The 23,845-nt window shown below is 43.6% G+C and overlaps 1 protein-coding gene across 5 annotated transcripts in view; it reads left to right on the forward strand.

The window, feature by feature from the left end:
- The window catches only part of PDE1C (phosphodiesterase 1C), a 790,350-nt gene that overhangs the window by 755,665 nt on the left and 10,840 nt on the right, over positions 1-23,845 (forward strand). Inside the window, exon 17 of one of the 5 annotated variants that reach the window (XM_083188444.1) lies at positions 18,141-20,996. The exons of the other annotated variants lie outside the window; for them this stretch is intronic. Within the exon in view, the coding sequence (XP_083044570.1) occupies positions 18,141-18,154 (14 nt within the window). The 3' untranslated portion in view covers positions 18,155-20,996. Of the gene's footprint in view, positions 1-18,140; positions 20,997-23,845 lie in introns of those variants that run through there. 5 annotated transcript variants of the gene reach the window in all.

Genomic DNA, 23,845 nt, shown 5'->3' on the forward strand with positions numbered 1-23,845 from the left:
CAGGCTAGCTTGGACCAGTGGTGTAGCTAGGTTCCACGGTGCCCAGAGCAAGGGCATGTCTTGCGCCCCCCCGATGTGTAGTAGGCAGGGCTCTTGCGTGGCAAAAAGGGGGCACAGCCTAACATTATACCACACACCAGAATTCCCATTGCACATTTTTGCGAACGTAATACCCATTACACATAATGTCACATGCCGTAATGCCAATTACACATAAGGCCACACATGATGCCCATTACATACTATATAACAAACCGTAATGCCCATTACATACTATATAACAAACCGTAATGCCCATTACACATTTGACACATAAGTGCCACTTACTGTACCTTCATGCTCATTGCTGGGAACTTCATGCTATATGCCGGAGGCTTCCTGCTCGATGCCAAGGGGCATCATCCTCATTGCCAAGGGGGACTGAAATTGCTTGTTGCCAAGGGGGACTGAAATTGCTTGTTGCCAAGGAGAACCGAAATTGCTCGTTGCCAAGGGCAACTGACATTGCTCGTTGCAAAGGGGACTGAAATTGCTAATTGCAATGGGGACTGAAATTGCTCAGTGCCAAGGGAGTATGCAGCCTGCTCCCCCACCTGCCCAGCTCTCCAGCTCCACACTGCCCGGCTGAGCCAGAGCTCAAGTCTCCCGCTACCCAAACAGTGCTCGCAGTCCAGCAGCCAATGCTGCTTCTGATTGGCTGCTGGACCGCAAGCGCCTATTGGCTAGCGGTCCAGCGGGTGACTTTAATTAAAAATAGCACCGGATTCCGACACCCGGTGCAGCGGGTAGTGGGGGAGCAGGGCGGGGGAGCCAGCGGCAAAGTGCATGGCTTTGGTGCCTGGTGACATTTTGTCGCCCAGTGCTCATGCTCCGCCAACTCTGCCCCTGGCTTGGACTGCCATTAGTGGTACCAGCAGCCTCTGACCCTGTTGCGTGTGACAGCGGATACAGGCTGTCATTGTGTGACAGCCTGATCCGCTGTCCTATCTCAGGCTGCCACCTTGTCCCTCCCCATTCCAATGCCCCTGTGCCTGCCTGAGCTATGCTGCTCAGCTGCAGCAGATAGTGGCCACTGGCCAGAGCAGCAGACAGCAGGAGAGCGGTTACCCGGGTGGGCAATTTGTAGTGTGATCCACTCATGGCAGTGCAGGGCAGGCACCGGCAGACAGTGTTGCAGATTGTGGAAGGCTTTACAATAGCCTGGGGGGAAAGGCTTGGGTGTTGGGCCCTTAGGATTATGGGGCCCTTGGGCAACTGCCCATCAAGCTCATCATCATACGTTAAGACGGCCCTGAGTGTACGTAGCAAAGTTATTCTTTGGTATTACAATAGCTCCTTTGCCATAACATGTTTGGGACTAGAAGTTCTAGGAAAACATTGTTGTAAACCCTAGTGATCAGCTCTGCCAGAGGGCCAGAGGTATCAAGCTTCAAAATGTGATAAAGTGGAGAGTGAGAAACAGTCAGCCAATCAGCTCATTCCTATCATTTTCAAACCCAGCTTGTAACATGGCAGGTAGGAGCTGGTTGGCTGTCTGTTTATCACTCTCCATTTTATCACTTTCTGAAGCTTGATACATCTGGCCCAGAGTGAGATCTACATGGCCACTTAATCAGTAACTTGATTTCATTGGCTGGTTTGAGTGATTTTCTATTTTACATAAAGATTGGTGATTTGTGAACTCTCCAGAGGAAATGTCATTTCATGGCTATGTTACTGCATTACATCTCATGTTGCCATTTTTCCCCACATAGCAGAAGTTTGATTGATGAGTTTACCTCTCTGTCTCTTGCCACTCTCTATTAAGTGGCAGCAGGGCTGCCATCAGAATTTGTGGGGCCCGGGACTTACAAAATAGATGTATGTGACAACTTTTATTCATGTTTTATTGGATATATTATTACATTTTGTGAAGATAATCCAATCATATACTTATCTTTTATCACCCTCCTCAAATACTGCATCCCACAAAAAAAACACAAAAAACTCAGCCATTATTTTTTACAGCCTGCTTCTAGATCCAGCCCCATGCTCCCATCTCACTGCTGAGCGTACCTTCCAAGCACCTTATTGAATTTCTCAGCATTGCAGGCTCCTCACACTGCAAAGGCAGGAGAGGTTGTCACTCGCAAAGGACCCTCATCTAATTATCGGGAGGTGGACCCCCTGATGTATTACACAAGAAATTCTTTAAAGTCAAGAGTAGGTAATGCAGGGGTGTGCTACCACTAGACAAATTATTATGTCAGGAAAAACGAAGGAGAAAAAGGTTGTCAATTATGTGGAGCACCTATTAGGTCTCTTAAAATATAACCTTTATTGGAATAATTTTAAAAGATGCAAAATATAAAACACACAAAAAAAGAATAAGTGAAAAAAGTAGGAATATGGTGTGTTAAAATAAGGTGGCTTGCTGGCAATGCACTGTTGGATGATAGTGTGTCAATATCACTTAATTTTTAACGTGTCTTGGATGGACACTATGGGGGAAATTTACTAATATGAAAAACCTAGTTTTTCATATTACTATTTTCCCTAAGACTGCATACGAAGGTTTCAGCCCTATGCACAGTGCTTTGTAACCCTCTGATGTCGTAGTAATTTGTATTAGCTGGCCATATATACGGCCGCTAATACAAATTTTTCAGGCAGTCTGCACGGATCAGTCAGATCCGTGCAGGCTGCAGAGTGTAAAAAAAATAAATAAATAAAAAAATCAGCGTGGGGTCCCCCCCTCAGCTGTAACCAGCAACAGGCTGAAGGAGCCGGGCTGGTAATTAAAAATCAGGGAACCCGATAAATAGGGGTTCCCCGATTTTTAACAACCAGCCCCAGGCTCCAGGTCCGGGGCTGGTTCCCAAAATACGGGGGACAAAATGACTAGGGGTTCCCCGTATTTTAAGAACCAGCCCCAGGCCAAACCAGCCAGCAGGGTAATGTCACAGCCGGGGGCCAAAACATCACCCTACTGACCAGTCAGCCTGGCCAGGGGCCCAGGGGTAGTGGGGACCCCCCAATAAAGGGGTCCCCCTCCAGGACTTACCTGACCAGGCTGAAGCCTGGTGCTGTCCCCGGTGGCCCTGTGCGGTGGCTACCAGGCTGATTTCAGTGTAAAAAAAATAGATGAAAAACTATTGTTTAAAACTGTGGAACTATGAGTCCCAGCCAGTGTTCCCTCTAAGCTGTGCGCACGTGCGCGCGCACACACCTTGACGAGCGTGCGCACAGACATTACAACTGAGCGCACAAAGCAGCAGTGGTCCCTTTTTGCAGTTGTGGACTCAATTAATGTGTGTTTCACCCATTAACTACATTGTGTGCTGTATTTTGAATGTTTAAATGTTTAATATAATTTTGAAGTAAAGTTAACACAGATGCTGAACGTTATTTTCCAGTTATATATGTGACGCACAAAAATTTAAATTTCATTCCAAAGTTGCACAGCCAAAATCTTTAGCCGCACACAGCCTTCGTAAAATTAGAGGGAACATTGGTCCCAGCAAGCCTCCCCCGCAAGCTGGGACTTGGAGAAACACAAGTCCCAACCTGCGGGGCATTAAAGGGCCCGTTGGCACTTGTAGTTCCACAGTAATAAAAATAGTCCAATAAATACACACTGACACATTAGAAAAATAAAACTTTAATACATACATAACACACACATACTGATACTTACCTATCTTGATCCCGTTGGTAGCCCTCTGTCTTGGTGTCCGGTGTCGTCCTCCAGGTCCATGTCGGCGGTCCGTGTCGTCCTCTAGGTCCATGGCGGTGTCCGGGTCCGAAGTAATCCATGGTGGAGCTGTGGAAGGAAATCCTACTCACCTGGTCCTGTGGTGAAGATGTCTTCTATTGGTCCGCCGTAGTCCAGGTATTCTTCAAGCTGCCGGCGCTCCCCGCACTCTCCGCATCGGACTGAGGAGATACGCAGAGATATTTCATACTCTGCGCCTCTTCTCAGAATGATTCTATTGGCTGCCTAGCGGCCAATCAGGAGCTAAGAAAGTCGGCTCCTGATTGGCCGCTAGGCGGCCAATAGAAATCATCCTGAGAAGAGGCGCAGAGTATGAAATATCTCTGCGTCTCTCCTCAGTCCGATGTGGAGAGTGCGGGGAGCGCCGGCAGCTTGAAGAATACCTGGACTACGGCGGACCAATAGAAGACATCTTCACTTCACTAGCCAGACAGACCGGCACCTGGGAGGAATCTGGCCCACCAGGAGGGCTGTGGCTCAGAGGAGTAACCACTCCCCTCTGTCCATAGGAGTCAGTAGTGACTGTGCATGTGCCCAGTGCATGCATGCCTCATGCAGTTAAGGTGATTGGTTAAAGACCACAGGGTGGGCTTACCCCCTGTGGTACTGTGTGTTGGAGTAGCATAAAAAGAGGGCCTGTGAGCCCAAGTTGTTGTACAATCTGCCTGATTTGAATGTTGACCCGTATTATATTGCTGTTTATACACACAGCCAAGTCTGCCACTAATACTTCAGGGAGGTGATGTGCACACTTTTATGCTGCTTTCACACCGCAAAACCTGCTTAGACTCGGTATTTAAAAAGTTTGTTAAAAAGGGTCAGAGCAAGTTTAACCCCTCACACCGCATGTAAATACCGGCTCTAAAGCAGGTTTGCGATGTGGAAGCAGCATGAAGAGAGGCAGGGAGGAGATAATCCCGAGACTGCAGGCTATGAATGGAGACAAGTCACAAGCTGCGGGATGCTGGGACTGTGCTAAGGGTAAGGCTAGGGTAGGGGGTCTGAGCATCAGCTGATCCCACTCTGAGTGGGACCCAGCGCAGTGCATATATACATATGTGCATATGTAATGAGTATCTTATTACAAAGGTACATATGTAATGAGCAGCTCATTACATATGGGCATACATAATGAGCAGTCCCGCTCATTTAATATGGACTGCGCTGGTCCCGCTCATTAAATATGCATGGAACGGGACCAATAGTGCTCACTGCTGACTGGGTACCGTTTCAGACCCATTCAGACAGCAAAAAAACGGGTCTGAAATGGGTAGGACCCTTCTTTTTTACCGTTTTAAAATACCAGTTATTTTAAAACAGTAAATTCACTCTGGACCTTTCAGACCGCACATATTACCGTTTTGAAACGGTAAAAAACTGTAAAATCCCGGGTAATAAGTGAGGTCTGAAAGGGGTATTGGTGACGTGTTTGAATCCAGTTTTGATGACCAGGGGAAGCTACACATTCAGCTGAGAAATTTAGACACTTGATACATGACTAAAGACTACAGTCACAGTATTGTATCCAGGCTCAGTGCAACTTTGTATCTCATGCAGTAGTTGCTGTTCGGGAGAGCAGATAGTATAACATTAGGTTTTGATTTATTTCCCAAATATTTGGGTTAACAATAATTTATAATGGGTGTTCAACTATTTCTCTCATCCATGTCTGTATTTTCACCAGGTAAAGAGTTTCAAAATGCACCTCTCGACATGTGTTGACAGTGATTATGTTATATATATTGTCTGAAGATTGGACTGACAGTGGCCGAGCAGAGGAGAGTCAGCCTGAAGAACAGCATGTGTTGCTGTTATGTAAAGGAGGGCAGGTGGGCTGATTATTATTGAAGAAGGGGGCTCTGGCTGGGACTAGCTGGTAGGTGGACAGTATGCGTCCTGCTGCGGGCATCAAAAGTGATAAAATGTAGAGTGATAAACAGCCAACCAATCAGCTCCTACCTGCCATGACACAGACTGTGATTGAAAAATGTCAGGCAGGAGCTGGTTGACTGGCTGCTTATCACTCTACATTTTATCACTTTTGACGCTTAGTGCATGTGGCCCACAGTGTTGGTTCATCCTATTTTTGTCTTTATTAGGCAGCACAAAAATGTATCATTACCCAAATAGTCTTGCAATAGGACATTTTTATTAAAAGGGGCAAAAGGAGTGAAATGTGTAACATACACTTGTCAATGTGGTGTCATTATTTGGTGTTAATGCTTCCGGTTGCGACTGTACTGTAGTTCAACGTGGACACTTTAGAGTAGACATAGGCTAAGAATGACATCAATGGTCAATATTATATGTGTGTAGAGTGCAGAGTTTATCTGAAAGTGAAGCAAATAGATCTGGTTCTAGAGTGAATGTTCCATAGACTTGAACTTAGGTTCCTCTGTGTTTCAGATTCTCCTGTTAATTAACCCCTTCCCTGGTACTCCCAATAATTTTCCAGGCTGTGCTCCAGTGTGCAGACTCGCAAATCCAGAAAATTCTCAGGAGTACCACTGCCTGTGCTCCCTCTGTCAGCTGAGTGCTGTGCTCAGCTTCAGCCACTGCCCAACTCCTGTTGTTAGGCTCTACCTTCTTCCCCCGGCTTTGTGCGGCGTGACCTTGCCAACATCACGCCACACACAGCCACATTGCTGGGTGTAGGGCCAGGCAGCAGCTGATGGAGTGCTCAGCAGCGCTGCCCAGCCCCAGGAAACACAGTGGGTTGTTTTTTTAGGGAGCACTCCCCAAATAAATTTGCCCAGTGGGGAGCGCTCCCTAAAAAAATCACCACTGAAGGGGTTCAGACATAAAAGCTACAGTATCATGTGTTAAATTTAGACTTTCTAGAAGTGGGTCAAACATTTTCTGACATAGATCTACTCTGTTTATACAGATAGAGTTTGATTTAGTCTTTTCTTTCTACTTGTATTTACATTTATCCATTATTTTATTGTACTTTCTTCCAAGGGCATAACTCGACCTTTGTTTTCCCTAAAGTAAGATTTTGAAAGGGCTCAATGCACTCTGCAAAAGTGGTGGAGAGCTTTTTGAGTTATGGGGGTCAGAACAGCAGAGGGAGGGGGGGGGGGGGCACTACTACACTACTACACTTTTCATGGTAGCCGTTCCATTTTTGACACTTAAAGGGACTCACAAACAAGAAGGGTAGTGCTGGGAGGGAAGTGGGCAGAAGGCATGTTAAGTAAAACCTTGTCCATTACACCTCCAACATTGTCATTGTGCTGTGGGGCATGCAGGAACATCCTTTATTTTGATTAGCCATGGACCCTGCATGCTGGAACATTTCCAACCAAGACATGATACTGTTGTTTTGTTGGTGGTGCAGATATCTTGAATTTGTCCTGGAGTCCAGTTGTTAAGGATGCCAAGGAAGACCTGCCATTACGTGCTATGAATATAATTTTTCACACACTATAGACTGATTGAGCAGCTCATTTGAGATGACCGACGCTGTTCGCCATCCAACACGCTCAAGCACCCCGTTCTGTCGGAGCCCTCCCCACTGCTCCCCCGTCGCCTCCCACTGCCCCCACTAATCCTGCCCATCTCCCTGAAGCAGAGACGGGCAGGGAATTTGCTCCCCGCCATGCTGACGGAGTCACGCAAGCATGTGACACACTCACGCATCCCCTTCAGTTGGAGTACCTGTCCAGTAGCCTGCGCCAGCTCAGAGGATCTGGAGATTCCTCAGGCTGGCTGACAGGTGCTCCATCTGTATTTTCCTGGATGGCGCATTGTGGCATACCAGCTGTCACTCAATGTCTACTGTAACGCAGTAGACCTTCACACTTTAATACATAAAGAGTAGTAGGAAGGAGGAGATTTAGTAGAGGTTCGGGCAGCCTGTCTGCTAATACGGTGCACACAGGCCTCTGAGTCACAGGGGGTCCACTCCGAACCACGCACACTGAACCCATTTTTCCTATACCTACCCTCCAGAGTACAATGGTAGCAGCAGGAGTGCTGCTGAGAACCCAGAAAAATGGGGCGATGGCCATTTCTCTGGCAATCTGTGCATGTGTAGTGGATTCTGAGCTCCCTAGTGCGCAGACTCCACAGCACAGCAAAGGTGTCCATCCATCATTTCCATGGGCGTGCCCTCAGCGATCGCCCCCTGCCTGCCAATCATTTAGTGAATGCCCCGGCAAGTGTAAAACTCGTTGAATGCATTCGCTCTGGGGGTTTCTGCATGAGTGACTTTGTACCTGCACCATCGGGGATGGGGTTGAATTCGGCAGATGTTGCAGCGGGAAGCCTGTGGCACAGCATGACCAAGTGTAGGGAAGAAGGGGGTCATGCAGGCAACACAGGCCCTATAGCAGCTGTATTCCCCGCACAGAAGTAGTTACACCACTGCCTACTTCTTTCTTACACATCTTATTCAATCCCAAATATAAATTATGGACTATATTTCTTCATTTCCTATTTTTAGCAATCTCTCCTGCACTGTTCCACAATGGCATGGCATGTAATATCATATATGAATTTGCACTGTATGTGCCCAAATGAGTGTAAAATATTCTGCTTGTGCCAGTCCTGCCCCCAAACATGTGACAAGACCATGGGACTAAGTAGGAGCATAGCACCAGGAACATCTTAAGGATTCTCTGCTATGGATCTCTAAGCCACAGATTGCTGTTCATGAAAAACGTAGACATGTGGTGTGCATATTATATTTGTCCTGTTCAAGGATGGTGAAAATGGAACAGGAGGCACAGGCGTAGGTACCACCCCACATTTGTGTCTATTGCAGCACCCTATTAGTCCACCTACCTAAACAGTATTGAGTATAAGAGTGGAAATCATCATAGGTGCTTCTGGCCTATAACCCTGAATTGTCTCCTATGTGTACCAAGTGAAAAATGATGACCCCTTTATCGGGGTTTATGGCTGAGAAGAAAGACAATAAAACATAATACAAACTATAAAGGCTCATAATGGGGTTATTCAAATCAACTTGACCGATAACTTATGTCACAGATCCACTGAACACTGATTTGCAGGGTCCGATGCTAAACTAAAATGTGTCAGAAGAATACGCATGTTACCTGCAGTACGGATGGTGTAATGTTTAGCATTACTGCCTCACAGCACTGAGGTCATGGGTTCAATACCCACCATGGCTCTAACTGTGCAGAGTTTGTATTCTCCCCGTACTTGCGTGGGTTTCCTCCGGGTACTGTGGTTTCCTCCTACAATCCAAAAAAATACTGGTAGGCTAATTGGCTCCAAACAAAATTAACCCTAGAATGTCTGTGTGTCCGTGTATATGTGGCAGGGAATATAGATTGTAAGCTCCACTGGGGCAGGGACTGATATTTTCTGTAAAGCGCTGCAGAATATGTGTGCGCTATATAAGAAACTGTTAATAAATAACTAATAACAAAAACCCTCAACCCACAGGTCTAATGTAGAATACGTTCAGAACAACACTACATATGGTGTGCAACCTTATTTAACATTTGATTAATGTTGTGATGTGTAAATCCCTAGTACACAACAAAAATCATGGTACTTCCCTTTACTGCCTACACAGACATGGCCAGCCTCTACCTATTATTAGGCTTTTATGATATGTATTAATATATGTATTAATACAGAGCCTAGACAATACAATGTAATATGGGGCTTCATGTCAACAGAAAAAAATATTTTTTTTTATACTTGTGAAAAATGGGCTGACATGGGGACCAAAAAGCCACCCATACCCAATAAGAGACTTTGATTACTGTGGGCCAAATGACTAAAAAGGTGGTGGACATTGCTATCTGGACTTGGCCTAATGATCAGGTTCACTAGCAAGTGTGATGTTTACTGTGATGGACCTACTGCCCAGGCTTATTAGTGGGGAGAGTGTCAGGTTCACTACAGAGAAAGTAGCCTGAGGATGAGGGGGTGCTGGTTAATATAATAATGCCCAGGTTTATTAAAGGTTGGTGCAGCCTAATGAATAGGGCCTAATGCCTAAGTCCACATGGTGTGCTAGTGAGGTAACCTGGGTATGTCAATGTTTATTAATGTTGGGAATGGGCCTAATGCCCACCATTCTGCTGCCATAGGCCTGTGCAGTGACTATGTCTATGCACCTAGTGGTCTAGGTTATAAATAGGTAGTAGAGACCTACCCATATGGGAAGAAGAGGCTGTTTTCTACTACTGTAGGCTTCTCGAGTTCTCAGCTTTAGTCTTGACTCTCAACGATGGCAGCCATCCTTAACATTCAACCACCGTTTACGGGTCTTCTTTCTCCACTGTTGTGCCTGCAATCTTTTATCTTGATTGCTCCAATCTTCTGGCCTTTTTTCTGGCCATCAGAGATCTTCTTTAAAAGGTCTCTCCTCTTCTTTCTCCATCGAGTTGATCTGCTCCGCTCTGCGGCATTTAATATAACAAGCTCTGAGTGGGTGCAGCAGTGGTATGGAAGCAGTAGTGTGGAAAGCAATTATTGGTTTGTGTGCACTACTCCGATTGGCCTGAATTGGCGCACTTCCATCACAAAAATTTTAGCAATTCTGCTCCAATTGGATGAGCCTGATTTGTTTCTGAAGCCTCACAGACCTGTTAATGGGAACAGGTTAGTGAACCCCTTTTCCATTCCCACCACCAGGCAGGTTAAAATTACACACCATTCTTGTCTGCCTAGACCAGATATAGGCAACCTGTGGCTCTCCAGCTGTTGTGAAACTACAAGTCCCAACTTGCCTTGCCAAAGTTGTGCAGTTAGGGAGGGCTAAACCATGCGGCATGGCATGCTGGGAATTGTAGTTTCACAAAAGCTGGAGAGCCACAGGTTGCCTATGCCTGGCCTAGACCATGATCATTTATTAGGAGTTTATACTGTTTCCAGACAGGTCACACACCCTTGTAGCAGAAAGTCAATAAGGATACTTAAAATAATGGGGATTTTATCTAATGTGCTTCAAGCAATAGACCTATAAAGTTTTAACCAGTGTAAGATTTTCTAACAAAGATAACATCAGCCTGCAGTATTAATAATAAAGCAGTTTTGTGACATTGCAACAGATTGACAACACTTAGCTAATGCATTTTATACCTTGGGAAGTCTACATGTATATAATTAATATGATATCTTCTATTTTTGCATTATCTTCATATATAATACATTTCCTTCTTTGTGATAATGCTTAACCACTTCAGCCATGTCCAGAACAATGTTTTAAGTCACATTCCGCATAACTTTTTCTTTTTCGTCTATCCAAATAAAGTTATATCATTTTGGTAACATTTTGGAATAATTTTATTTGGATATTACACAGATATGTGAACAATTAAATCATTTTTTTAAATGGATTTTTTGGATTTTTAATGCATTTGTGTAAATTCACAAACATGAAGCTAAGTTTACTATAAAATATATTTATAGTGATAGCTTATGTGTGCTATATTCACAAATCTGTTTTGATTGGTTGTTCATTTATTTAAATCAAAATGGAGTTTTTCTATTTTCCATTTATTATGACATCTGCAGGAGGCTGCTAAGGAAGTTAGCTTATACTATAAAGGTAGAGACCACTGGTGTAATTATAATGGGGGCAATGTGTGCAGTGCACATGGGCCCCCGGGTCTAGATGGGCCCACTCCGCATACCACGCACCAATTTTTCAATACTTACCATCTGGAGCTGCCCATTGGCAGAACCGCAGCAGCAGAAATCACAGTTTTGCACATGTCTCTGACTCTGGGACAGTAGTAGGGTCACCTAGTGCCCAGAGTCTACAGTGGTAATGGCTGGAGAGGGGCCCCTATAGAGTTTGCACACTGGCCTCTTACTCTATAGAATTACCCCTGGTCGAGACAGAAGTTTCCAGTGAAGGTAGTGTTGATAAAAGGAATATTCTTACTTTCAGTATACTGGTAAATGTGTAGAACCAAGGGCATACCTACCATAGGTTCAAGGAGTGCCACTGCTATGGGGCCCAGAGCTGAGAGGGAACTACCTTTCCTTTCAAGGTAGCATGTGAGGTTGTTTTTTATGACTGGTTTTGTAGTTCACAGTAATGTTTGAATTTTTACAGGACTTTTACAGTTGCATAAAATATTTAATGAACAATTGATCTCAGGCTTGCCTACCCTCCCGGAATTGCCAGGAGGCTCCTGAAAATCAGGTCCCCCTCCCAGCCCCCTGGGAAGGTCGGCAATCCTCCCGCTCAGTAGTGCACGCAGGGGGGGTTTCTGAGTACCCAGAAACCCACCCAGGAGTCTAAGGGTGAAAGCTCAGGGTCCCCTCTTTCCATGGGTACAAGAATTTTAAAAATCGGCCCTTGGGAACCGGAGATATCTGACTTCAAAGCAGTGGTCCCCATCCAAGCCTGTTAATTGCTCTTCCCAGTCAGATATTTCAGGTTCTGTCTGACTTACAGTTTCTCTGAGGGTATATTCCAAAAGCTGGGACTCTCCCCCCTTGATGGATACTAGTAGCTTGTCTCTACTGTTCCCAGAACCAGAGAGATCAGCCTTCCAGCAGCTGGTTACTGCTCCAGCTCTATACACCTGGTAAGTAGTTTTATATACTCGTTGGCAGATTGCTCTGCCTCCTGAACTCTGATCCCCTAGTCCCCAATACCATTCGGTAGGTGGGATTCTCTAGTTTTTAATTCCATTAAACGCTAAGAAATCTATTTCTGGGAACTGGAGATATCTGCAGTCAAGCAAGCTGTCCTCCCACCAGAAAATTGTGAATAATAAGCCCACTCCACTATACACCCCTCCTCTGCGTATTAAACATCCTCTACCACCCTGGAGGTTATGTATCAGGGCCCCTTCATTCAGCCCAATGCCCCCTTCTCCCACCACATCTCCCACCATCTGTACAGTACAGGGGTAATTAGTGGAAATTACTGATCCAGGCCCTACATGCTGAGTGGTTCATATAATACCCCATACCAACCACGGGATATCATTGCTATGCCCAGGGGTCTACACGGCTGTTGACGCCCCTGTATGTATATTATTATTATACATTTGGTCTATCTATAATACTTTAACTGACCCGGCATATACTGGGTCACCTAAGTGTCCATCTCCGTGATTTGCTCCGCCCCTCTGGAAACCCCCTTCTGGAAATCCTGCGTTTGCCACTGCCGCTTTTGCCTGGCAGCCCCCACACCGCCGTTTCTTACCTCACTAATTACTGTTTTTTCATGGGTCTGCGGCAAGGGGCGGGACTAAAATGACACAAATTGCGTCATTTCAGTCATCACCACCGTCCACCGCCCCCTTACCCCTCCTGCTGTCCCCTCCGGGCTTCTCCCGATGAGGCTTCTCGAAAAGTCGGCAAGTATGATTCATCTGAGTTAATCACAACAAATATCTCAAACATATTTTGTGAATAGATGAGTTTGCAATTGCTTCGGTAAGTATCACTTTCCATTGCATTGCTGCAGCTACACTTGCAATTTTGTAGCCAAACCATTACTCTCCTGGATTCTGTGGGAGACACTCAGTTTATCAGTAAACATGTGCAGTAATAAAAAGCGGGGACATTTAGTAAGATTTGAGTTGTATTAAACATGGCTTGTTGCTATGGGCAACCAATCAGAAACTACTTCTAATTTTTTTTACACCTTCTAGAAGATAATAGATAGTATCTGATTGGATGCCCATAGCAACATTCTAAGTGAAATACAACTCACATCTTAGTAAATTTTCACCAGCATGTTTTAAACATATAGAACAGATGTGCATGTGTCTAACATTTTAGTAAATACAGCTAGAAACAAAATAATAAATGATTTCTACCACATTGTTCAAATTCGGTATTTATATGAAAAAAAAATATTTAGTGAAACAGTTTAAAAAAAAAACCTATAAATAAAATAAAAAAACAAAGAAAGATGTAGCTACTCACAATTGAGACCATAATCATATTCTCCACTTATTATTTATGTATCATGCCCAATCATACATTTCTAATAGTGTGTACAAACACTGAGACCTGGTTTTCCATTCAATTTGGCCTATTCGATATCTCCACTGCTATTTTCACTTTTTGACATTAGATGTATACTACGGTAGTCTTGCCTGGCAAGTCTACTTTTCTATTTGATTTACACTGTGCGCGGGAGCACGAATCGACATCGAATCTGCATCGAATGCTGCAAAAAAATTTTTTCGATGTCCATTCAATGTCGAATCGATTTTAACTATATAGGCAAAATGGAAGGAAAAGTCTCACCGTGTGTACACACTATAATGCATGAGGAGGGGTGGTTGATTTGAAGGGTCCATTTAAATGTCTGTGTTTGTATGTTTGCGTATGTCTATCTATCTATCTACAGTATATTTCTATCTTTCTATCTATCTATCTATATATCTATCTCAAAACGCAGAAAAAATGGGATGGGTAACTGCGCTCTAGCCAAGCTGGCCTGGGTTAGTGTGGGGGCTCCCCTAAATGAACCCATATAGGTAAATGGAATATATAGGAGGTCTTTGGCACTAAAAGCCAAAGCACATAGTTAATGAATGCAGTAACCTTGGTGGCAAGTACTAATAAAAGTAAAATGAGAAGTTTATTAAACAAAAGTTAAAAAAGGCAAATGGTATAAAAACATACAATAAATACAATTGAGATGCATCATACTAAAATGGGTGAGGGAGCCACAGGTGTGATGGTGCAGGGTACTCCCTGGAAAATACCCTGCTGTTGGCTCCCTAGAGTGTTTACCCAATGGCAGTCAGGTCAACAGCAGTCATTTCCAAAAACGTCCATTAGCGGCGAATAGCACTGGAGGGAAAACGCCGACATGTTACGGGACAGCCTGGTCCCTTCTTCAAGGCATCTTCAAGGCATATATCTATCTAGGACAGGATACTTAAAGCAGAAAACGAGTTTCTACCTGATTAATAAGATACTTGCCCATCATTATATACAATTAATAAAATTGGGTCTAGAGGTTAATAAAGAGGTGAAAAATGAACACTGAAAATAGAACTATGCATATACAGTTTTTGGAGTCTATGACACAACTAAACAGAAACATGGCTACCAAATCGAGACAAATGTGTCTGGATAGCCTCAGCTCATTTTACCTTTACTGTTCATATAGACTTATACTGAAGACATTAACAAGTACCTTCACTGGTTTATATTTGTCAGAAATGATACAATTTATATATTTCCAAAGCATTGCAATAAAAACTGACACACTGTAGTATTTCCATCACTAGTAGGCTACTTGCCACCAGATATATAGATAAGCAAATCCAAATGTGTCAGGTTGAGTAAGATGTTACAGGGATATGATTTTAAATAGACTTATCCTAGTCCTCTTCATAAAGATTAATGTGACTGGGTGTCTATTGTTGGTCTGGATTTGTGTGTCACATCATTACCATGCCAATACTAATCGCATATGTACAGTAACATAAAGGACAGCTCTCCCAATAACAGTTGCCTAGTCCCTTTACTTCCAGACTTATGACCCAGGAGTCTGTCTATGCATGAGCAGAGTAATGCAGGCACTGCAGGGGATGCTGGAAGGGATCTGTCAGGAATTCCTTGGCACCACTGATGCATAAAAAAGCCCATAGGCTTCGATAGGGTATTGGCAGCAATAGCTGTTATTATCCAGCTATTGTAAGAAAGAAAAATGGTGTGGTTCTATTGGACCTAATAACATAGGGTCTGATTCTTTATCATTTGGAACAGGGCGAATTCGGCACCAGAGAGGTATCTTAGATCAGCAATCACAGTAGAAATCATTCAATGGTCGGTGACCATCAAATGATTTTGCCCCCGCACAAAAGGCTGTGAATGGATGTTTATGCTAAACGTCCATTCACATGTGTGTGGGAAATCGGCGTGCGAGGGGGCTCGGCCATTTAAATGACCTGCATAGCTGCAAATTTCGCAGCTTTGTGGGTCAACCAGAATCACCTGCAATATCTTGAGATGTGAGATTCGAGCAACGTGCCTGTGCATCACGTCGGATGACATATGCGATTGATACAATTTGTCGCTGACATTTATCAATAACGGATGATTGTGCCAGATAACTCACAAGTGTATGGGCACCATAAGTAAGATCTACTGTACTTGTTGAAGAATAGTCACTTATGTGTGTCAGGACTTGTTCATGTATTGTGTTTTACAAGTGTTTCCATATAAATGGCAGGTATCATGTATCAAGTGGCATAGGGATCATTTTGCTTTATAACCCATGCAGGGAAATGGCAGAGATGATAACATTCGAATGTATATATTTCTGATTTCTTTTTTACATTTTTTCTTTTTTTGAAAATGTAATAGCTGATTAATATGGGTTAAGTGAATCCGTCCCAGTCAGTATTTTTTTTACTTTTTACGGGCAGATATATCTTTGTATTATTTACCCAATATTCAGAGTTATGCTGCCTTGGTTTCCCTTTTTACTGACTGTTCGATATCCTATACAAATGCCATCATATTTAATATATGGTAAATCATCAATGCTTGAGCATTCATTCAATTAGTGAGGGCTTCACTGCCCTCAATTAGTGGGGGCTTCACTGCCCTCTGCTGAACAGAACATTCCTATATGCTACTAAATATATATGAGCTAATTTTTACATCAGTATTTATTGCCCTCTACTGTATGGTTTTGATTTTATCCTAATAGGTCAATATCATTTACCCTTTTAATTGGGGTGTGTAAATGTGGATACCAATCTTTCAGTGGTGCATATTGTTAAGAGGAGCAGTACCAGTTATGGCTATATTGCCTTTATCACATTCTGCTGGTTATATAATACCAATTAAATGCATCACTGTATTTGAAAAAACCACAGTATTTGAGCACTTGTCAGATTCATGGAGCTTTATTGCCCTCTACTGGACCGATGGTCTACTGTGGATCTCACATTACATATGAATCCTTTCATTGGTATTTGCTGCCCTCTGCTGCTTAATGCAAGATGGTTCACTAAATAATCAATATTACCTATTCATTGGGATATATAGGTTGATGCACCAGTATTTTAGTAAATCATATCACTATGCTAACACATAATCATTATCTAGCTAACAAACATTTCAATTAACATTTGCCGACACGTGTTTCACTACTGACACAGCTTTTTCAAAGCTGACACATGTTTCACTAATGACACAGCATTTTCAAGGCCTTGAAAAAGCTGTGTCAGCAGTAAAACATGTGTTGGCTAATGTTAATTGAAATGTTTGTCAGCTAGATAATGATTATGTGTTCGCATAGTGATATGTTTTACTGAAATACTGGTGCAGGATACCAGTACCAAGTGAAGTGCCACAGGGTTCAGTGCTAGGGCCTCTTTTATTTAACATATTCATATATGATATCGGGGTGGGTATACTTAAATCAAAGTTTGAACTCGATGGACGCATTTATTTATTCAGCCTTAACTACTATGTAACTATGTAAGATTCAGAGATACTCTCCACAGAAATCAGATATTGAAAATAAACTATAGACCACCAATAAAAATAGAAGCATTAATAATAACAGTAGGACCCTGGAAAGATGTGTCTTAAATCCCAAAAAATAGTACTATGTGTTTTTCCTTCAGTCTTGTTCAAAGTGATTTCTCAACAGCACCTTTGGTCATCACCCATTATTTCTCATTATTAATCAATCATTATTACTCACTTTCTTTTGTGATCGAATGATGAATACTGTATGTGTGCTCAATATTTCCACTCCACATTTTGATGCCACACAAACATACAGGGGAAAATTTGCAACATACATGGTATGTTGCTATGGACAACCAATCAGATCCAATCTACTATTTTCTAGAGGGTGCTAAATAAATAAGTAGATTCTGATTTGTTGCCCATAGCAACATCACATGTGAAGTCTTATTTTCATCTTAGTAAATTACACCCACAGACTTTTCTTTTGGCCAGAAACTCTACAAACTTTTGCCTTGCTTCATTTGTGGCTATCATTTAAGGCCACTTATAAAGCAACTGTGGGGTACTTGATTTATTGTGGCCCAGGCAATACATTTTTTACATTTATTAATGGCATTATCATCTCTGTGTTGTGTTTAATGTAGGGGTACTCAGCGTTGTTGTGGCAAACCTCATACCTGCTGTGATCCATTTGTCCACCCAAAAAGGCAAACCAACACCTACTGCAATTAATATAATTCAGCCAGGTCCTCTCATGAAGGCATTCCCTGCTAAACATTGCTAATTGTTATCGGCCATAATAAATGAATTCCTCATATGCAGTATTACAGATGGTATTCTGTTTACAAAGGTGCAGCTTTTTATCTTTTCATACACATTCCTTGATTTCTGTTCCCAGCAGCTTTCTCAGCAGATGGACGATCGGTGGGACTAAAATTTCAGAAATGACTCTCCTTTTTTTTTTCTTTTTCTTTTTCAGATAAAGAAGAGTAAAAGAGAATGCCAATAAATGTCATCATTTTAGCCGAGCTTCTTCATTTTGTTCCTACTTCCACAAAGACAAGTCTCTTGGGAATAAAAGGCACTAGCTTTATAAGCAAGACATCCACTGGCTCCTTTACAGTTAAAGACTTTTTTTGGTTTATTTTTTTTAAAGCTCTCTTTTTTTCTTGAAACACAAAAAAAACTGACTTGGCTTTTTACACAACAGGCAAATTTTAGTAGGGGAACTTTAAAGCTTTGCTTGTTATGTCTGGGTTTAGGAAGCCTTCATTGGACTCAATGAACAGTCACATGGAAATTATCTTGAAACCTGCACTACCACAATCATTTTGGAACATTACTGTCATGTGTTCCAAAAGTCAAAAGTGTGCTTGGTTAAGCCAAAAAAAAAAGGGATGATCATCCTGCACTTAAACAGAACTGCACACCATGGCTTGACACTTGCTTCACGGGGTTAAACACTGTCTATTTGAGTGTGTTTATTTATGTTTGACTGAGTTAATTTGATCACCAATGGCTTATATTTTATTATTTTCATAATATGTGTTTAGTAAAAAAAAATATATATATATATATATAGCAAATCCTGTAATGTCTCATTTAATGTTTAAAATGGTAAAGGCTATATTTACAGGTTATAATTTCTAGGTCTTCCATAAATATTGGTTTCCTATGGCACAGCATGCTGGGAAAATGCTCTTTCCTGCAACTCATATTTATACTTTTGCCAATGCACTGTTGAAAATAAGGAAAGAAGCAAAGCTGTTAATTAAATGGACATTAAGGACTAAACCTGTTTTTAGATTTAGTTCTTATTATTTTTATATATTTGTCTTCAAATAATTATCACAGCTTACTGTTTTTCCCCAGAGAATGGGATCTGTGTTCACTTGAAATCCTTTAAATATGATAGCCCATAGTGCAAAATGATACTAACCAAAGGGAGGTGCATGTGTTATCGAGAGCTATCAATGAATGACAACTCATTGGCATTGTTGCATGTAATACTACTGTAGTTTTTTTTACCTTCATTGGGGCCTATTTATAACATATTGTTGGTGGCCAACACACCAAGAAGACCTAGGCAATATTTGGCTCTTTTGCTATAGTTTATCTACAGCTCCCAGCATGCTCTGCTAGCTGAAGAACCACAAGTTGCCTCTCCTACTATATACAGAAGATGTGGCCATAGTCAGCTTGGCCATCAGCCATGGCAGTCGTTAGTAGATTGCCGGGACTAGCATGCCTGCTGCTGTGTGGGTGCACTGCGCATGCTCCCACATCCATAGGATCACATGGATGCATATGTTCCCACAAATAGGTCATACCCAGGTGCGGCTAATAGCAATTTGCCTGCTTGTGTGACTTGTCCGTGGGATAAATGACTGCGGACCTACAGTATCTGTAGTAATGTTAATGAACTGTCATAAGGTTTAGATTTCCATGACATATTAATACTGTATGTGGCTATTGTGTTAGCTGTTTCCTATTGTCTCACTCATTTTAGTCTTTAAAAACAGTCCTTTAATCAAGTACAACAAAAATGAATAGTTGTGATATTTTCTTTTAAACTAAATTAGAAATATAAACACAATTACAAACTGATTGATCTGCAGATATATATTTACATAATAAAAAATTGGTCAAATAATTACTGTACATAATTAGCAACTGTTAATTTAATATATACTCCTAGTAAATTCCAGTCTAAGAGATAAATAAATACATCTATATTTCCTTTATGGGATAGATAATTAATGATGATTGAGTATGATTATTTACAGTACTTACAAAGAAAAGAGTAAAGAGAAATTCAAAAAATACTGCAACTAAAGGGCGCAGTATTTTTTAGATGTAATTTCTCCACTTTTCAGAATCCCTAAGCTTTGACAAAATTTTACATTTTTCACTTTTTCCTAAATGTAATCATTTCCGGCTTTATTTAATGAGGTAAAATCCCCTGTTCATCTCTGCCCTTTTCAGCTTGCATAGCTTGGCATATGTGTGTGGTATGGGGCTCCGACTGTGGGGATCCCAACAGTCAGTATCCTGACGTTGTAATCACGACTGTCGGAGCATCATCCGGCACCCTGGCATATAACCTTTAGGAGCTGTATGTAATTTAACAAATTATTCTGTCACGGCTAAAGGGCTGGATGGAGTCGTGTGGTACACAGGAACCGGAGACGGACCAGGAGGAGTAGGATTGAAACGTGCAGGTTTAATAACGGATTTCATAAATGATAAACTTCACTCAAATACTTCTTTAAGTGACAGTTGGAATAAATTAAATAAAGTCCAGCACAATACTAATAACGGGCAGGGAAATCTGGAAACGTATACTTGGTGAGCCAGAGTACATAGATGAGGATCCGGAAGGAGGTTGATTTGATGACAGAAGAAATGGATCCGGATGACTGAAAGATGATGGAATGAATGAGTTGTATGAAGGAGGACAGCGGGAAGCTGTGCAGGGTAATTCTGGGACACAAGCAGGAACAAGCACTAGGTAGGACTTGCAGCATTGGTGTCAGGAGAAAACTTCCTTGTAGCAAGATGCAGGGAGCAAGGCACCAGAGTCAGGAGAGAAAGAGCCAGGATCCAGGAATCAGCTAGGAGTTGTGAATGACTCCAAAGACTCATTGCACTGACACTGAACAGCCTAGGCAGATCCCCTATATCCCCAGGGGATGGCTGCCATTGGCTGTCAGCACAGGATGAGGAGGGAACCTCCACTCTGGGCCAATCTGTCTCCTGCCCTCAACCAAGATGGCGACGCCGGCCTCCCGGCACCACTACTGCTGCCATCCCTACCCAGAGCTGCCGCTACCCGCACACCGCAGACCGGAGCCTGCACACGCTAGCCGGCGGCGGGCGCGGACGGGTGAGTACTGTACCCGCCGCGCTCCGTCGCGGCTACGTGTGACAGTACCCCCCCTTTTCAGGGTGACCCCAGGGCGCCTATGGGCCTTGTGTGGATTTCTCTGGAGAAATTGCTTTACCAGTTTTGGAGCGTGCAAATCAATGGAATCCACCCAAGAGTTCTCTTCGGGACCAAACCCAACCCATTCCACCAGATACTGGGTACGAGAATTGCGGCAACGAGAGTCTATAATGCGTCTTACCTCGAATTCAGCCCCACTTTCGGAGTTAATCTTGGGCGGTTTGGGAATCTTCTTTTGATAAGAGTTCAACCTTAAAGGCTTGAGGAGGGACACATGGAAGGAATTCGAAATCCTTAGGGAAGGAGGAAGTTGAAGTCTATAAGCGACAGGATTAATGACTTGGATGATAGGGTATGGCCCAATGAACCGGGGAGCCAGCTTCATAGAGGGCAGACGGAGGCGTATATGGCGGGTAAACAGCCATACCCGGTCTCCGACTTTCAATCTGGGCGCTGCCCTTCTTTTCCTGTCTGCCATCCTCTTGTATCGGGCGGAAGATTTAAGAAGAGCGGTGTGGACATCCGACCAGATTTTAGCAAAGCGTTGTAATGAAGTGGTTGCTGCAGGAACTTCGGAAGAGGATAATTCTGAGAAATCCGGAGATCGTGGATGTTTGCCGAATACTGTAAAGAAGGGGGTGGTTCCGGAGGAAGAGTGATAGGAGTTGTTATGCATATATTCTGCCCACGGGAGAAGATCCACCCAGTCATCTTGGGAAGACGAGACAAACAGTCGGATAAAGGCCTCCAAGTCTTGATTCACCCGTTCTGTCTGGCCGTTGGTCTGGGGATGAAAGGCAGTGGAAAACTTGAGTTTGACCTGTACCGCGGCACAGAGAGCTCTCCAGAACTTTGCAACGAACTGTACTCCGCGGTCGGATACAATCTCTTTGGGCAGTCCGTGAAGTTTAAAAATGGTTGAGATGAATAGCTGAGCCAGTACTGGAGCAGAGGGGAGACCTTTTAGTGGGAAAAAATGGACCATTTTCGAGAATCGGTCGACCACTACCCAGATTGCGGTATGACCTTTTGAGGGAGGTAGTTCGCAAATGAAGTCCATTGACAGATGGGTCCATGGTTCTGTGGGAATGGTTAGAGGGCGGAGAGGACCAGCGGGAGTTGTTCTGGGCACTTTATGCTGAGCACATCTTACAAAAGAGGCAACGAAGTTGGTTACGTCGTGGCGGATGGTTGGCCACCAATAAGAACGTGACAGGAACATCAAGGTCTTTTGTGCTCCTGCGTGCCCTGCGAAGCGGGAAGAATGTGCCCATGACAATATTTTCTTTCGAAGTTCGGGGGGAACGAACGTTTTACCTGGAGGAGGAGATGGCTGTACGGTTACTTGGGCGAAGACCAGCGGATCGAGGATTGGACGAGGAGGTGTCTCTAGGTCAGAGGTCGTCTCAAAGGAGCGGGATAGAGCGTCTGCCTTAGTATTCGTGGTTCCAGGTCGGAATTAAATTTGGAAATCAAAGCGTTCAAAAAACATGGCCCAACGGGCTTGGCGGGCAGTAAGGCACTGAGCCTGTTTAAGAAAGGACAGATTTTTGTGGTCTGAATACACGGTGATCTTATGTCGTGCCCCCTCCAGAAGGTATCGCCACTCCTCTAACGCAGTTTTGACTGCAAGCAACTCCTGTTCCCCGATGGGGTAATTCTTCTCTGCTGGGAGGAATTTTTTGGAGAGGAAGGCACAAGGGTGTAATTCTTGATCCTCACCTTTTTGTGACAAGATGGCCCCGATCCCTTCCGAGGATGCGTCCACCTCGAGAATGAAGGGCCTGTCGAGGTCTGGTTGGAGGAGGATTGGTGCCGTCATGAATGCTCTCTTTAACTGCTGGAAGGCAGAGGATGCTTCTGGCGACCATCGGCTTGGATCAGCTCCCTTGCAAGTGAGAGCAGTGAGGGGAGCAGCGATAGTAGAGAAGTTCCGGATAAATCGCCGGTAATAGTTTGAGAACCCTAGGAATCTCTGAATTCCTTTGAGTGTTGTGGGGGCTGCCCAGTCTTGGATGGCTCTCACCTTCTCTGGGTCCATTTCTATCCCAGTGGCGGAGAGAATGTGACCCAAGAATGGAATGGACGTGACCTCAAAAACGCACTTTTCCAACTTGCAGAACAGTTGATTTTGGCGAAGACGTCGTAGGACTTCGGACACTGTCTGTCTGTGAAGTTGGAGATTTGGAGAGAAGATGAGTATATCGTCTAGATAGACTACGATGGAGTGGTACAGCAAGTCCCGAAAGATATCATTTACAAACTGTTGGAAGACAGCGGGGGCGTTACAAAGGCCGAAGGGCATCACCAGGTATTCATAGTGGCCGTCGCGCGTGTTAAAAGCCGTCTTCCACTCGTCACCTGGACGGATCCGGATCAAATTGTAGGCCCCTCGCAGGTCCAATTTAGTAAAGATTGCTGCCCCTCTGATCTTGTCGAATAGTTCTGCGATAAGGGGTAAGGGATAGCGGTTTTTAATGGTGATGTCATTCAGGCCCCTATAGTCGATACATGGCCGAAGACCGCCATCTTTCTTTTTCACAAAGAAAAACCCGGCCCCGGCCGGAGAAGTAGATGGTCGAATGAAACCTTTGTTTAAGTTCTCTTGAATGTACGAGGACATGGCCTCAGTCTCAGGTAGCGACAGGGGATAGATGCGGCCACGAGGAGGGAACTTCCCGGCCACCAGCTCTATCGGACAGTCCCAAGGACGGTGAGGAGGCAGGGTGTCGGCACCA

The sequence above is a fragment of the Crinia signifera genome, chromosome 5, assembly GCF_055691185.1.
Source record: "Crinia signifera chromosome 5, ASM5569118v1, whole genome shotgun sequence".
Classification (NCBI taxonomy): domain Eukaryota; kingdom Metazoa; phylum Chordata; class Amphibia; order Anura; family Myobatrachidae; genus Crinia; species Crinia signifera.